The sequence below is a fragment of the Callionymus lyra genome, chromosome 9 (genome assembly GCF_982586985.1).
Source record: "Callionymus lyra chromosome 9, fCalLyr1.hap1.1, whole genome shotgun sequence".
Taxonomy (NCBI): domain Eukaryota; kingdom Metazoa; phylum Chordata; class Actinopteri; order Syngnathiformes; family Callionymidae; genus Callionymus; species Callionymus lyra.
Window position 1 is genome coordinate 24,513,294 of NC_141826.1, and position 17,740 is coordinate 24,531,033.

Below are 17,740 nucleotides of genomic sequence, written 5' to 3' on the forward strand. Positions count from 1 at the left end.
GGAAAAGTAAAAAAAGAAATGTATTGTAATGTTGTCACGTACCAGTCGTCAATAAGTGTATTTTAATGTTGTTCTTTTATTTCAGGAAAATATATGTCATTCTTTCCCTAAGAACCAGAATTTGATAATTTAGTTGTTGCTCCTATCCATGTGTTGTCCATGAAAATAGTTGTTACAAGTGGTTTAACCTTCACAATTTAAACATTGTGTTGCCATTCATTCATTTCTTTCTACCGCCTATTATTCCCATAGTTGAGTTTCTGGGGTATCCCATCTGTTTAGGTGGACGGACTGAGCACATCGCTGGCCTGTCCTGTGTTGCAGCTATTTGTCTTATTTGCACTAAACTATAAAGGCTCTAAAACGTAATTTGGGTTGTATTATTATTATATAAAAAACATGTTTTCAATGAAGTGGATACACAAACCCCAAAATGTATGTTTCTGTTCATCAAACACGTTTTAGTTTTTTCGTTTTTTTCTATTTGTATTCTTATTTCTTATTGTAACTGCATATATTAAGTAACAACAACAATTTAAGCAGCAAACAAGGGTTCTTTTTAAGCTACTTTGTTTTCTTCGGAACACTAACTTAGTGAAGGTAAGCGGCAACCAAAGACATAAGACAAGCTATTCTCGCAGCACTGAAGCGTCAGCACCATGGACAGATGCCATCGATACTGTAAAATTAGCAGCCTTATGATCACGCAGACATTTTCCAAACACGATGACCATTCAACATTTCTAAAACAGACTTGCAGATACATCATCTTAAATCAAAACATAAAGGCAAAAGATAGTTGAAAAATTAAAGTGACATGTTCCTACCTCGCCAGAAGTGTCCAGGTCATCAAAGGGGTCAGCAAAGTCAGAAGAACTCTTCCTCAGAGTCTGGTCAGCAGGCAGCGTGTTGTCATTGTAAGAGGACACAAACTTAAAGTCACTGGTTCGAGATCCTGTGGTCAAGTAGGCGTCATAGTTGTAAGTGCTGCGTAAAGTTCCTGTGCCGTCAACATCTGCGTAGTTAGGAGGCAGATAAGCACTGGGGATGGCCACTGCTCCATCAAACAACATTCTGGGCTTCCTCCGGCGACAGAACCTCACACCCAGGATGATGATGATGAAGGTGAGGAAGAAGGTGGACACACACACCAGAGCGACGATCAGATAAGAGGTGAGTTTGGAATTCTTCTCATCATAAGAAATGTCCTTCAGTTCTGGCACCTCAGCCAAGTTATCAGAAATCAGTAGATACATGGAACAGGTGGCAGAGAGAGAGGGCTGTCCGTTATCTTTCACTGCCACAATCAGGTTCTGTTTCATGCTGTCAGACTCAGAAATGTCCCGCTGGGTCCTGATCTCTCCGCTGTGGAGACCAATAGTGAAAAGTCCCGGATCAGTGGACTTGACGATATGATAGGACAGCCAGGCGTTCTGTCCAGAGTCTGCGTCCACTGCGATGACTTTGGACACCAGAGAGCCTCCGTGTGCAGCTTTGGGGACCAGCTCGGTCATGAAGGAGTTGCCCTCCGGGGTGGGGTACAGTATCTGAGGAGAGTTGTCGTTCACGTCTGATATGAAGACATTGACACTCACGTTGCTGCTGAGTGGAGGAGAACCGTTGTCTCTGGCCATCACCTGGACTTTAAAACTCCTCCACTGTTCATAGTCAAAGGACCTGACAGCGTGGATCACCCCTGTGTCTCCGTTAACAGACAGATAGGAGGACACCTGGGCACCGTTCACCTCAGCAGGTAACAGAGAATAAACCACGGTACCGTTTTGTCTCCAGTCTGGGTCTCGAGCAGTAACGGAACATAAAGAGGAGCCAGGTTTGTTGTTTTCACTCACATATGCGCTGTAGGACTGTTCCTCAAACACAGGTGGGTTGTCGTTGATGTCTGCTACTGATAAGTGAACAGTTTTAGAGGAGGACAGAGGAGGAGACCCCTCATCAGTGGCAGTGATTGTAATGTTGTAGTCAGACACCAGTTCACGGTCCAGTTGACCAGTAGTCACCAGAGAATAATAGTTTTTAATAGAAGGAACTAATTTAAATGGAACATTTTGTTGAATAAAACATTTGACTTGTTTGTTATTGTCAGAGTCTCTGTCCTGAACATTGATGATGCCCACCTCTGTACCAGGTGACACATTCTCAGGTATGGAGTTAGACAGAGACTTCAGATCGATCACTGGAGAATTATCATTAACATCAGTCACTTCAATTATAACTTTGGAGTATGAGGTCAGCCCTAAACCATCTTTAGCTTTTACCCTCATTTCAAAAGAGCTCCGTTCTTCATAATCAATTAACCCTTTTAATTTAATTTCACCTGTTTTTGAATCAATTGTAAAAATATTTACCTCATCATTTGACTGACGCCCAAACTGATATGTCACATCTCCATTCACTCCTTCATCTGCATCAGTGGCACTAACTTTGATCACAACAGTGTCTAGAGGAGAGTTTTCAGGCAGACTGGCTTTATAAAGGTCCTGACTGAACACTGGGGCGTTATCATTAGCATCCAGCACAGTGACGTGGATGATCACTGTACCTGATCTCTGAGGAGAGCCGCCATCATAAGCTGTCAAAATCAGATTTAATTCACTATTTTTCTCTCGATCTAATTCAGTTTCTAAAACAAGTTCAACTTTATCACTATCAATTGACAGAATAAAATTATCATTTTCTTGTAGGTTGTATCTTTGAACAGAGTTCTGACCTATATCTGCATCGTGGGCCTCGTCGATGGAGAAACGGTTTCCCTTCACCGCAGACTCCCTGATTTCCATCTGAATTAAATCGTCGTTAAATTGCGGGGAGTTGTCGTTGACATCTTGCACCTGAATGTTTATTTTGTGGAGCTCCAGGGGATTTTCCAACACTAAATCTGCCTTCACCAGACACGATGGCTTCTTATCACAAATATTCTCTCGGTCGATCCTCTCGGACACGGTCGCATCGCCAGTGGAGAGATTAACGTCACAGTACCTTTTCTTGCTTCCTCCAAAATCAATCCGAGCCTTTCTTGAAGATAAAGTCCTCAAATCAACACCCAGATCTTTGGCCACGTTTCCAATAACAGATCCACGTTTCATCTCCTCTGGAATAGAATAGCTCAGATCTCCAGAAACGAGGTGCAGCATCACGATGAAGGACGCAAAACAAAAGATCCGACGCAGCTCCGACGATTTGTCTCCCATCGTTTTCCAAAAAACGATTTTCAACCTCCAATGAAAAATATCCAGTCCACGAATTACGTTCCAAACTGTTATTCTAATCTCACTCTCGTTGAAAAGAGCGAGTATCGCACTCTTCTGCAAGTAACATCCGAGAACAAAGCCCGATCATATAATCTCCACAACGATGGGTGGACAAAATCAGAAAAGGTCAATACTGCCCTCAAGTGGATACTCTGTAGTATAACGTCTTGGATAACAGACCGGGTTGAATAAAATATCCATATTGCTTTAACATACACCTGTGGTTAACCACATTCTGGAAAATTGCTCCACCATTAAATGCTGAACAAAATAAAGAAATTATCCTCAAAAACTGTGATTACGTATCAATAAAGGAATTCGGATTGCCCTTAAACTAACAAAATGTGTATACAAACAAAAAAAGAGTAATCAGTATGTTAAAATAAAGTAGTTTTTGCTTTTATTAAACTATATTTTTCAGATGGGAAAGTAAAAAAATAAATGTATTGTAATGTTGTCACGTACCAATCGTCAATAAGTGTATTTTAATGTTGTTCTTTTATTTAAGGAAAATATATGTCAATCTTTCCCTAAGAACCAGAATTTGATCATTTAGTTGTTGCTCCTATCCATGTGTTGTCCATGAAAATAGTTGTTACAAGTGGTTTAACCTTCACAATTTAAACATTGTGTTGCCATTCATTCATTTCTTTCTACCGCCTATTATTCCCATAGTTGAGTTACTGGGGTATCCCATCTGTTTAGGTGGACGGACTGAGCACATCGCTGGCCTGTCCTGTGTTGCAGCTATTTGTCTTATTTGCACTAAACTATAAAGGCTCTAAAACGTAATTTGGGTTGTATTATTATTATATAAAAAACATGTTTTCAATGAAGTGGATACACAAACCCCAAAATGTTTGTTTCTGTTCATCAAACACGTTTTAGTTTTTTTCTATTTGTATTCTTATTTCTTATTGTAACTACATATATTAAGTAACAACAACAATTTAAGCAGCAAACAAGGGTTCTTTTTAAGCTACTTTTTTTTCTTCGGAACACTAACTTAGTGAAGGTAAGCGGCAACCAAAGACATAAGACAAGCTATTCTCGCAGCACTGAAGCGTCAGCACCATGGACAGATGCCATCGATACTGTAAAATTAGCAGCCTTATGATCACGCAGACATTTTCCAAACACGATGACCATTCAACATTTCTAAAACAGACTTGCAGATACATCATCTTAAATCAAAACATAAAGGCAAAAGATAGTTGAAAAATTAAAGTGACATGTTCCTACCTCGCCAGAAGTGTCCAGGTCATCAAAGGGGTCAGCAAAGTCAGAAGAACTCTTCCTCAGAGTCTGGTCAGCAGGCAGCGTGTTGTCATTGTAAGAGGACACAAACTTAAAGTCACTGGTTCGAGATCCTGTGGTCAAGTAGGCGTCATAGTTGTAAGTGCTGCGTAAAGTTCCGGTGCCGTCAACATCTGCGTAGTTAGGAGGCAGATAAGCACTGGGGATGGCCACTGCTCCATCAAACAACATTCTGGGCTTCCTCCTGTGACAGAACCTCACACCCAGGATGATGATGATGAAGGTGAGGAAGAAGGTGGACACACACACCAGAGCGATGATCAGATAAGAGGTGAGTTTGGAATTCTTCTCATCATAAGAAATGTCCTTCAGTTCTGGCACCTCAGCCAAGTTATCAGAAATCAGTAGATACATGGAACAGGTGGCAGAGAGAGAGGGCTGTCCGTTATCTTTCACTGCCACAATCAGGTTCTGTTTCATGCTGTCAGACTCAGAAATGTCCCGCTGGGTCCTGATCTCTCCGCTGTGGAGACCAATAGTGAAAAGTCCCGGATCAGTGGACTTGACGATATGATAGGACAGCCAGGCGTTCTGTCCAGAGTCTGCGTCCACTGCGATGACTTTGGACACCAGAGAGCCTCCGTGTGCAGCTTTGGGGACCAGCTCGGTCATGAAGGAGTTGCCCTCCGGGGTGGGGTACAGTATCTGAGGGGAGTTGTCGTTCACATCTGATATGAAGACACTGACGCTCACGTTGCTGCTGAGTGGAGGAGAACCGTTGTCTCTGGCCATCACCTGGACTTTAAAACTCCTCCACTGTTCATAGTCAAAGGACCTGACAGCGTGGATCACCCCTGTGTCTCCGTTAACAGACAGATAGGAGGACACCTGGGCACCGTTCACCTCAGCAGGTAACAGAGAATAAACCACGGTACCGTTTTGTCTCCAGTCTGGGTCTCGAGCAGCAACAGAACATAAAGAGGAGCCAGGTTTGTTATTTTCACTCACATATGCGCTGTAGGACTGTTCCTCAAACACAGGTGGGTTGTCGTTGATGTCTGCTACTGATAAGTGAACAGTTTTAGAGGAGGACAGAGGAGGAGACCCCTCATCAGTGGCAGTGATTGTAATGTTGTAGTCAGACACCAGTTCACGGTCCAGTTGACCAGTAGTCACCAGAGAATAATAGTTTTTAATAGAAGGAACTAATTTAAATGGAACATTTTGTTGAATGAAACATTTGACTTGTTTGTTATTGTCAGAGTCTCTGTCCTGAACATTGATGATGCCCACCTCTGTACCAGGTGACACATTCTCAGGTATGGAGTTAGACAGAGACTTTAGATCGATCACTGGAGAATTATCATTAACATCAGTCACTTCTATTATAACTTTGGAGTATGAGGTCAGCCCTAAACCATCTTTAGCTTTGACCCTCATTTCAAAAGAGCTCCGTTCTTCATAATCAATTAACCCTTTTAATTTAATTTCTCCTGTTTTTGAATCGATTGTAAAAATATTGACTTCATCATTTGACTGACGCCCAAATTGGTATGTCACATCTCCATTCACTCCTTCATCTGCATCAGTGGCACTAACTTTGATCACAACAGTGTCTAGAGGAGAGTTTTCAGGCAGACTGGCTTTATAAAGGTCCTGACTGAACACTGGGGCGTTATCATTAGCATCCAGCACAGTGACGTGGATGATCACTGTACCTGATCTCTGAGGAGAGCCGCCATCATAAGCTGTCAAAATCAGATTTAATTCACTATTTTTCTCTCGATCTAATTCAGTTTCTAAAACAAGTTCAACTTTATCACTATCAATTGACAGAATAAAATTATCATTTTCTTGTAGGTTGTATCTTTGAACAGAGTTCTGACCTATATCTGCATCATGGGCCTCGTCGATGGAGAAACGGTTTCCCTTCACCGCAGACTCACTGATTTCCATCTGAATTAAATCATCGTTAAATTGCGGGGAGTTGTCGTTGACATCTTGCACCTGAATGTTTATTTTGTGGAGCTCCAGTGGATTTTCCAACACTAAATCTGCCTTCACAAGACACGATGGCTTCTTATCACAAATATTCTCTCGGTCGATCCTCTCGGACACGGTCGCATCGCCAGTGGAGAGATTAATGTCACAGTACCTTTTCTTGCTTCCTCCAAAATCAATCCGAGCCTTTCTTGAAGATAAAGTCCTCAAATCAACCCCCAGATCTTTGGCCACGTTTCCAATAACAGATCCACGTTTCATCTCCTCTGGAATAGAATAGCTCAGATCTCCATAAACGAGGTGCAGCATCACGATGAAGGACGCAAAGCAGACAAAATAACGAAGATCTGACGATCCTTTATTTCCTGCCATGATGTAGATTCCCAAAGATTGTTGTAGTCCAAATAAATGCGTTCCTGTCGAAAGGACGATAAAATGAACGAGCGTCGAGGCTCACGGACGGAACAAAGGAGAGTATTTGTTTAGCGACGATGGGTGGATGGACTAAATATGAAAAGTCCATCGGTCCACAGCGCCCTCCAGTGTCTCTCTTTATTAATGACATTTACAAACATAAATTATTTTTTCACATCGATTTATATTAATATATATATATATAAGCTGAATAATTATTATGGTGACTATATTGATTCGATATACCTTTTTTTCCTATATCAAAATATAATATATAATAACAAAAACAAAAATAAAACTTGCATTGCATTCGACATAACTGTGTGTACTCCTATACTTTAAGAAATCTATTGGGATATTTATATTGTGTATTTCATTGATTGCTAAATGTTAATTTCTATTAAGATATTGATATTTTATTTTATTTTATATAGTTCGTTTTTTCATTTGTTGTGAAGACGGTTTGAGGCGAATTTTGTAGCAAAGAAGAATACATATATAGTCATAGTATTTTTTCCATTATAGTTATAGATAAAAGGAGGTTATTGTAAGTGCAAAATGATGTCGTCGTTAGCATGAATACACTGTACCTTATGAAATGTTCTTCCTTCATGTGTACATTTGTAAAAGTCAAAAAAAGTTACTGACTTTTTTTAAAATCTTTAATTCATGATTTTTTTTTATAACAGCAATAATTTGTCTCTATCAGATCTAAGGATATAATAAATATCTGCAGGGATATGATGCACTCAGCAAGTTGAGGAGATGCATACCTATTTAACTTATAAATATAATTTTTCTTCTAAATCTAAGAAAGAAAAAAAAAATCCGTAGAAATAATTCACATTTATATGTGCACAGAACAAATGATAAATAGGATTTTATGTTTCTTATCTTCTAATGTAAACATGTTTTAATATTTATAAAATATTTGTAATTACATAGTTTGTACTATATGTGTATAACGTGAGCGAGACGAGGTTAAAAAAAAGATACAAATATAACTAATCTTAAAGTAAATAAAATAGAGGAATATTGTATTTATTCAACAAAAAGTAAAAATGAGTTGCTAAAGATGAGACAATAAGTGTATAAACGTATTATACAAATCTATAATGTTTATGTTTTTGTGGTTGACGATATAACTTTTTTTTTAATGGTGGACATGATTTGACTGGATGTGATTTTCTTGTGATATTTTGACTTTATAAAATGTGTTGCAATAAAACGATCTTTTATATTTAAATTAACATTATTAATATGTATTTTATAATGTTTAACCTCAGGATTTAAGTTAAAGAACCATGTTTAAGCACATAAGTTCCTCAGCTGTGGTGTAGGGAATAGTGTCCATGCAGCCTTTGCAGAGACTGTAGGCAGCGCTGTTTGCTCCATATTCCAACATCAGAACTCCAGCCAGGCTTCCTCCTGCTCCTCCTCCTCTTCATCCTCCTCTTCTTTTCCTCTCCCCCTCCCCTCTGCACCCGATCTGACTGCTGTCATACCATTGAATGGGCGCACATCCTCGTATGATCATCCCATTCATATGGGCCAGTAGGACCCTATTCTACCTACGAGCATGTAGAATAGGCTGTTATCAGCTATTCATCTGGTTGACCCAATGTTATTAATGCCCAGTAGGGACAGTAGGTTTGTTGAGGAGCCCACACTCCCCCGCCCCCCTTTTTTTAAATTTAGCTAGAATATTAATACCTGAACCACAGACGGGGCCGCCACCCGTAAATAAACGTCTTGCATCCTCAAATCAACTATTCATTATCACACAGAGACAAATTAAATTAATAAAAAAATATATTGTCTCGAGCGGGTTGCGATCCCGCGTCCCTGGGGGCAAAACGATATCCACTGCGCTAAACGCTGACCGCCTCCCCTTGCGAAAATTTGCATTTATGTACATAGCTGCTAGAAAATACGAGAACATTTTATTTATTCCGTTTAAAGACAGACAATATGACCTTCATATTCATAGGGGTCACTCAGCAGGATGAGACCTTTCAAACGATGGATTGATATTAGCTCTGCGATAAAGTTTACATTTTTCCAGATCTTCATCACCATCGATTAGAATATCCTCCAGGAATACATGTTCTGTCAGCACTCTTAAGCACTTTTTAAGCACTTATAGTTTTTGAACTCCATTGATAGAACTGTTGCTTTGTTCACAAGTGAGGGGTCACGAAGAGGACATTCCATGGTTCACAGGAGTTTAGTCTAGTAAGTTTGAAAGTCTCCCACAATGTATACAAGAAAGTTATGGAAAATGTAAACTTTATCGCAGAGCTAATATCAATACATCTTTTGAAAGGTCTAATCCTGCTGAGTGACCCCTATGAATATGAAGGTCATACGCTGACCCATGGCAGAGGGAGTGACCTTGGAATCTCAAGAAATGCACACCTTTAAATGCTCACAGTTTATCAATAGATGAGTATCTGGTTGTGGACTTACATTTCTGACAAGCTCTGGAGCTGTACTATACTATGAGCACTGTTTTAATATTTGTTGAGTGTTTTAATTCATAATTCAGTGATTAATGCATAAAATGATCATTATTAATTTTTTTTTGAAGAAATTCCATCAATAGTCTCTCTGAAGTGTTTGCAGACACCTAAAATTAAGGTCAGTTTTATATTATTATATCTTCAAATGAAGAAAAATGACTTTGTATGTAAAAACTACAGTTCCCAAGTCAAGGCCATACATTCATGTACAGCACGGCGGCCCTATTTGTGGTCCTTTTTTCACGTGAATGCAAAGTTTTTTGTGTACACTGCTGTGAAACATGCCAGGAGTGAGTTGGACACGTGTGTGTTGATGTCAGGGCTGTGTTGTCATGTGCACAAAGGAAATATGGACTGCACTATGGAGAAAGAAATGACATATATTGTATATTTTATCTTCAAGACAGAGAAAAACCAAACCGATCGGAGTAAACTACATTCCATGCACTGCAACACATAGTTTTACAGTTAACAGTTACCTGAGGTAATGGCATGGTAAGTGATGTGACTTTAGCTTCCTCGGTTAGCAAGGTGTCATTCCCGAATTACTATAGACGTAGGACTCTTCGGAGAGAATGGTCGATGATAAATCCAAAAGAAACACACAAAGTCAGAATCAAGGTTTAGCCTGATGAGGAGGAGAACTCAGCCAGCTCAATACGAGTCCACGAACTCGCTCCTGCAGCTGCTCACTAAGTTCTTCTCTCCTGTACACTTCAGCGTCAATTTATTGAAAAGTTCCACAAGTCACAGACAGTTCAACATACATCATCAGTTCCCCAATTTGTCAGGTGGTCCATCAGTCACAGACAGTTCAACATACATCATCAGTTCCCCAATTTGTCAGGTGGTCCATCAGTCACAGAGAGTTCAAACATGCGTTATCGGTTCCTCATATCTAGTCCTTGCGGGGCCTCGGTGGCAGAGGTCAGCCCGAGGGCCTCAGCAACCGTCCTTCTAATATGCTTATACATTACTTATTATCTAAACACAGTGCTCGTTACCGTGACTTGGCATACTAATCAGCCCAGCCATACATACCGTTTACGTATATACTGCTTAACTGCTCATACCTTGACTTGATAAATTGTGTAGCTTTATCTATTCATCAACCAGCATAACTCAATACAATGTATAACATTTGATACATTCCACAATTCCCCCTTTTGAACTCTCCCTAGAGAGTTCAACATACTTGTCAATTTAATCAATAATACATAGTAAAACAGGATAGTTATAATATGCAAGCAAGAATACATGATTACCAGCAGTCAGCCTTATTAATATATGTGAAATAGTTACCTTCTCCTTCTCCTTTTACATACTAATCTGAAATTGCTCCATGCCCTCCTCTGTATCATCTCTGAGGAGGGGCATCACTTTACTAGGATCTTGTGGAGCTATAGCCGTGATTATCATTTTATTGATCAGGGTTCTGATGCATGGTATGCAACAACACCCACACAGTGTGAGAATCGCCGTAAACACCGCTACTGAGATAAGCATTGATGTGATTAAGGTTTTGTATTTACCAAATCGATTTAACCAGGCATCCCACATGGTGGTATCTACTCCAGAGTGCTCTTTCATCTTATTGTTGAGGGTTCTCAACCCGTCCAACGCTCTGGTCAGTTTCCCGTCGGGAGCCGTATTGTTTGGCATGAAAGTACAACATTGTTCACCAAACGTGGCACAAACACCCCCTTTCTCTGCCAACAACATGTCTACCGCTATCCTATTTTGTAACGTCATCAGGGAGGTTGCCCGGAGTTGTTCATGTACTGCTTCCAACCCACTCAGTGTCCAATTTCCGAGTCGCTGGACATTATAGTGGATGTTGTTAATTCGATCCACATTTTTGTTACTTGTACATAGGGTTGCAAAATTCCGGGAATTTTCAAAGTTGGAAACTTTCCATGGGAATTAACGGGAATATATGGGAATTAACGGGAATATATGGGAATTAACGGGAATTAACGGGAATAAATAAGAAATTTACAGAATTGAAGGTTGGCCCTTAACAGGGAACTTAAATATAGTTGGGGGAAATATATTGTAGCATAGTCTTGGCTAAAACAACCAGATTTACTGCAAGTACACTCCTCAATCACATGCACACAGCACATTGATTACTGCAGGGCTATTGAGGCCACGCCCCCTACATGCACTGTGCATTCCTCCATCACATGCACAGGTGATTTCTTGAAGCCTGGAGGCCACACATTTGAGCTCAAAGCACAAGACTATTGAAACCACACATTTGAGACCACGGACTATATAAAGTCAAGTAAGTTTTGATAATATTATGGGGTAAATATATTTGATCTATAATGGTATTAATGTTTAACTTGCAAATATTAAATAAAAATGTATTAACACAGTAGCTAGCTAGCTGGTAAGTTAGGTGCTAAATGAAAGCTATTTTTCATTTCATTGACCATTTAAGAGGCTAGCTTATTATGGTGGTAGCTACCTCAAATTTGATGCTGTTTTTTCTGACTCCAGCAAGACGGTTTTCTGTAACCATTCAAGAATTTATACATCAATTGTCAAATATTTTGAAGACCATTCCAGTTGTTTAGTCAACTATATTTCTGTTCATGCCATTGCTTTAGTGTTTTTACAAGCTTTTTTTTTTATGTTATTCTGCAGAAAAATGCCACGTTTGCCATCTGATGTGTGGAAGCATTTCACACAAGCAAATGTTGAAGGAAAGTCTTTGTATGTATGTAAATACTGTGCAAAGACATACGTGAAGAATGCTACAAAAATGCAGCAACATATTGCCAAGTGCCAAAAAGTTCCTCAAGGCTCAAAATATTCAGCAGACAAGAGTTCCACTCCAGGGGAAAATGAATCTGCTGTATCAGAGTCAGATACCCTCTCATCAGCTCCTGGTCCCTCTGGTATCAGAGCATTCTTTTATTCAATGGATGAACGTAGCCAGAGAAATGCAGATGAGTGTTTTGCTTGTGCAGTCTACGCAACTGGCTCACCACTGATGCTGCCATCCAGTGTGTACTGGAAGAGATTTTTGAATGTTCTCCGGCCAGCATACACCCCCCCAACCAGGCATGCGCTATCTACTCATTTGCTGGATGAGGAGTTCAACAGAGTGCAAACAAAGGTCAAGCAAACCATTGTCAAAGCAGACTGTATTTCAGTCATCTCTGATGGGTGGTCAAATGTTCGGGGACAAGGAATTATCAACTACATTGTCGCCACCCCTCAACCTGTATACTACAAGAGCACAGACACAAAGGACAACAGACACACAGGCCCCTACATTGCTGATGAGCTGAAAGCGGTCATCAATGACATTGGACCAGAGAAGGTTTTTGCACTTGTCACTGACAATGCACCAAATATGAAGGTTGCCTGGGCACACGTGGAGGAGACCTACCCTCATATAACAGCCATTGGCTGTGCTGCCCATACTCTTAATCTTCTCCTGAAAGACATCATTGCACTGAAGACAATGGACACACTACACAAGAGAGCTAAGCAAGTTGTGAAGTATGTGAAGGGCAAACAAGCAGCTTCAGCAACCTATCTCTCAAAGCAAAAGGAAAAAAACAAGAGTACCACACTGAAGCTCCCCAGCATCACACGATGGGGTGGTGTTGTCATCATGTATGACAGTCTACTGGAGGGAAAGGAGTCTCTGCAAGAGATGGCCATATCCCAGACTGCAGGCATTGAAAGTGACATCAAAAGAATCCTGTTAGATGATGTGTTCTGGGAAAGAGTGACTAGCAGCCTGAGAATCCTCAAACCAATTGCAGCAGCAATTGCCAAGATAGAGGGTGATGATGCCATCTTATCAGATGTCCACTGTCTCTTTGCTGACCTCAAAGAAGAAATCCAGACGGTCCTGCCCACTTCCCTACTACTCAAAGCAGAGGAAACTGCTGTGGTCAAGTCATTGGAGAAGCGCCGGGAGTTCTGCACGAAGCCAGTGCATGCAGCAGCATACATGGACAGTGACACTGAAGAGGAGTCGTCAGAGCCGGATGTTGAGGAGGTGAACATGGAGGATGTTGATGAGGCCCAGGAAGAGGCCATTGCCTGAAAGGTTTTGGCAAAAAAGCAGAACATGCAGAAACTAGGCTTGTGAAGCTCGAGGGAAGAGGCTTTTGTTTTACATGTTGAATGGGACTTTTTTGAGGGAGTGGGGCTCCTTTCATTTAACATTTTGAATGGGACTTTTTTTTGGGGGGGGGTTGGGGTCATTTTACTTTTTGATTGGGTGGGGGAGTGGGGTGAGTTAGTATTTACTCAACATTCATGTTTTTGTTGTTCATTAAAATAATTGTTCATACAAGAATAAAAACTAAAGTTCTCAAATAAATCTGTTGAAATGTCATGTTTTTGTATTATCTTGCATGGATATCTGCTTATGACAAAATAAATATTTACATTTATGTTTGGATATGATACAGTTTGTTTAAATTACCCCCAATTTCCAGTTAATTCCCTTAAATTCCCTTAAATTCCCATAAATTCCCATAATTCCCATGGAAAGTTTCCAATTTGGAATATTTCCAAAATTCCCCAGCTTAACTTCCCATGGAAAGTTTCCGGAAATTTACCGGTAATTTTCCACCCCTTTGCAACCCTACTCGTACACCATATGTAGATCAATGACTCGAACCCTGCACTAACTTGGTCAACGATCTTATATTCATCCGGAACTCCATCATAGGGACTCCTATGGCATCAATATACGTTGGATCAGCCATCTCTTGCCAAGGTAATTGGAGTTCTCTCTTTGCTCTGTTCAGATGTAGTTGATTTTTAACCGTTGTCAGTGTTGAAATTTGTTCAGCACTGATAGAGAAACTGGTGACCGGGAGCAACAGTGACACCAATGTGCAGATCCCTGATCCATTGGAGGGTATCACGTCATACAACCTGTTCGCTCCGCACCACCACCATACATCAGCTCAAGGAATTGGTTTAAACTCCATAGTTTTCAGCATGGTCTGACACCAAGTTCTATTCATAGTGCCTAAGTTGTCTCTAGAGTCCCCTTGGACTGTGACACAGGTATAGTTGTTGAACGCAATGTTGGATGAAAATATAGGTTTTGTGGCCACGACACTGGTTACTGGGAAGTAAGTGTCCCATTTTTTACATTTCGGTTGTGGAACCGTGTTGGTAATGACATTAATAAGACAATCCGCGTTTATACTTGCTGGTACTACTATTAACAATGGTCTCGCAGTCATGCATACCAGACAATCTTCCTTCATTTGCTTTCCTGCCTGTTCTGTCATTAACAACCAATTATTTGAAGTTGCCGTTACTCCTGTTATCACCTGGAACAATACATCTGGCTTCGGAGCCCGAGAAGACAGGAATACTGCTTTAGTACTTTCAGATCCATCTTTGGTCAGGAATTTACTTCTAGCTGGGGTTGAGATTTTCAGCTGGCCTTTGCCCCAGTCACCTGGTAGGTCTATCTTAGGGACTCGCATTACTGGCTCTGTTATTTTATCGGTACAAACGAATAAGTACCAACACCAGTTTCCATCGGCCCATGGTCCCACCGAAAACTGTTGACACCCGACAGTACCGCGTGATCTTATAGACAGTTTAAGTCCGTCCACTGTTTTAGTTACATTTATCCTACTTCTCCAGTATTTTGCTTTGTCATTTGTGGACCAATTTGACCAATCAGGTCCTGTCTCTGCCACCAAATTTTCCCATTTCTTCTGATAATGGTTTCCCCATGTGAGGTACCAAACATAACCAGCCAATATTGGTCCCTTTTTATTATTTGTGATATTCCCCAGTGTGACCATTTAATGTGAACAATTGAGTCCTTTTCTGGTGGTACGCAGACTATTACTTCTCCGAAATAAGTTCCTGGTTTGAATGTTGTATTATTTGTGCATGCTGCCTTCATATAGTCGGTAACGGATCTGTATAGTTTTGGGTAATCATTTCCCTGTTTTCCGTATAGTTTAGGGTAATTTATGTATGGTGTAATGTAAGCCATTCCCTGTGAGCCAATCACCAGGACCATAAGACACCATGTTGACCCTATATTAGTCATGATACCTATTTCGATGGGCTTTTAGATTTTCCTAAGGTATTTATTGTGATGCAACCAACGTGTTACTATAGAATGCTCCGACACAATTTCAGACTTAATATGATGGAAGCTTTACTCGCTCCCCCTTACTCCTGGAAGCTTATACGCTCCCCCTTTCTCCTTCCCCCTTTTTGCCAAATCTTCAATTAAGAAGTTGGCAATGCCGACTAGAGGTTTTAAGCGTATTTACGCTAGCAGCATTAAATCATCAGAATCTATCTGTTACTCCGTTTTAGCCAAATATTGTGTGGTTTGCACAAGTCTGAACAGGGAACTTACAGAAGAAACTATATATTAGGCCAACTATAATTACTGCGATGCAGCAAATTATTAACGAATCTCTGCAATCGTTAGATGTCATTGAAACGTTATACCTGTCTTGGCCCGAGGTATTCTATGTAAATAGGATGTATCGTTATTTTCGGAAAACAATAGGTCATCCCCTAAGTATATTTCAACCCACTGTCTAATGAATTTATATGATCTTCGTTCCAACTATTCGTTATCAAAATCCGCTTGTCTGTAATCCAGAAACAATTTTATTCTAAATGGGCCGAACGTAGTTTGAACCCAAAATCGCTTATCATACGTCACCCAGATGAGAACACACACTTCTTTGGAACACCAGTTCTGTTTTCGGACTGTACCCCAAAGAGGGATCCACGTAAGAGACCTATGCGGAGCCGAAAACCTTGGGTTCTTTAGATTTCTGTAATAATATTTGAATTGTCTGAGATATTTGGTGGGAGTTAATCGTTTTCCCGTATCTAACACATGGGTCTTGTAATATAACTGGTTACTCATCCGTTGTCGTAGAAAAGTTCGTTGTCATCAATTGAAGCTGGGTCGGTGGAAAGTCTGTCCACTTGTAGGAGGAGAGCGCTTATTTCACCTCTCTCTCGTCAGGAACTCGTCTTTCTTCAACCTCAGGGGTGGACTATCCTGAGGTCAATAGCACAATCACCAGAGGATTATTCTGCCTCTATTGGTGATGTAGCTTTGAGGTCTTCACGGATCTCTTGGATGGAACGGATGGGTTCCTCTGCGGGGGTACACTGGCTCCAATGGAACCACGTGTCTCCTTTGCCGTGCAGCCGCACAGCGTGAGATGTCCTCTCCGTCACTCGGTGTGGACCCGTCCAGCGAGGTTCTGTCCACTTTCTTTTGATGACCTTCAGGAGGACCCAGCCGAATCCTGGTGATGTGACCGGATCGTCAGATTGCAGTTTGTCACCAACCCACTTCTTGTATGACGCCACCAAGCCCTGTAGATATTGAAAATAGATCCTAGGAGATAGAATGTCAGTATCTACCTGGGTCAGAGGTGGTCTAGTCAGTGGGCCAGGAAATGGCCGTCCAGTATGTAGTTCATGTGGAGTGAACCCCGTCCAGTTTTCAAGCCCCTCTGCTGTGGAACAAACTACCGGCTTCAGTCCGGAGGGCAGACACCCTCTCTATGTTGTACGTCAGTACGTGTGATGGGCGGGGCCTCTGCACCTTAGATACCGTGGACCGCCCATGAAATACTGCTGGCCCCCCAAACTTCCCTCATGACATGGGGGAGGTGGGCTGCGGCTGTTGGGGACGGTCTACAGTTCAAAGATTGGGGGCCGTTCCCGGACGGCTGCAGCCCCATTACCCCCGCCCTGCCCGCACAACCGTGGCCCCGGGGGACCTGGGCCGGTGCCTGGCCATTGCTCCCCCGGGCTCATGCGGTGGCACTCGACCCGGCTACTGGCCGTGTCCGCAGGGTGTTGGGGGGGGCTCCGCCGCCGCTGCTGTGGTGGATCCCTATCTCCTTGACTCGGTCCCCTGCTATGGACTTGGTGGCAGCCTGACGGTCTGGGGGTCTTCCGTGGCCCGGCCTGGCCCCAGGGCTCTATCCCCTGACTGGTTCTTCTGGCTGCCCCTCTGCCTCGGTGCCTGCGCCTGGTGCCTCCCCCTCTCTGCTTCCTCGGTCGTCCTCGCCTGTGCTTGCCCTCTCGCGCCCCCGGTGGTGGTCTGCCTTCTCGCTGGTGTTTGGGGTCGGCTCTGGTGGTTATCTCGCCTGCCGGGTCCTGGTCTCCCGCGGGTTCCTGCCGCGGCTTGGGCCCCTGTGTCTGGATCCTGCTGTGCTAGGTATGTGCCCTCTGGCCTGGCTATTCCAACCTCCCCCCCCCCTCTCCCCTCTATATATC

At 41.9% G+C, this 17,740-nt stretch overlaps 2 protein-coding genes and 2 pseudogenes across 2 annotated transcripts in view; all 4 read right to left on the reverse strand.

Moving 5' to 3' along the window:
• LOC148072349 (protocadherin gamma-A5-like) overlaps positions 1–9,372 on the reverse strand; it is a 235,222-nt gene extending 225,850 nt beyond the window's left edge. Inside the window, exon 1 of the mRNA XM_087799663.1 lies at positions 9,358–9,372. The gene's annotated coding sequence lies outside the window, so the exon portion shown is untranslated. The remainder of the gene's footprint in view (positions 1–9,357) is intronic.
• Positions 221–3,209, reverse strand: LOC148072383 (protocadherin gamma-A11 pseudogene; annotated as a pseudogene).
• Positions 3,913–6,962, reverse strand: LOC148072384 (protocadherin gamma-A11 pseudogene; annotated as a pseudogene).
• LOC148072385 (uncharacterized) lies at positions 8,569–15,270 on the reverse strand. The gene is made up of 3 exons (XM_087798669.1): positions 15,016–15,270; positions 14,511–14,784; positions 8,569–8,654 (listed from the first exon to the last, which is right to left on the reverse strand). The coding sequence occupies exons 1-3, from the start codon at positions 15,268–15,270 to the stop codon at positions 8,569–8,571; spliced, it is 615 nt and encodes a 204-aa protein (XP_087654795.1).
• Positions 15,271–17,740: the final 2,470 nt, after the last annotated feature.

Excerpts from the sequence above, each read along its gene's own strand:
- LOC148072385 (XM_087798669.1), bottom strand. The coding sequence starts at position 15,270 with ATGGTCACACTGGGGAATATCACAAATAATAAAAAGGGACCAATATTG. Across the intron at positions 14,785-15,015 it reads TCGGGTGTCAACAGTTTTCG|GTGATAACAGGAGTAACGGC; the intron begins GTGGGACCATGG and ends GTATTGTTCCAG. Across the intron at positions 8,655-14,510 it reads TGCGTTCAACAACTATACCT|GTATTAATATTCTAGCTAAA; the intron begins GTGTCACAGTCC and ends TCTGTGGTTCAG.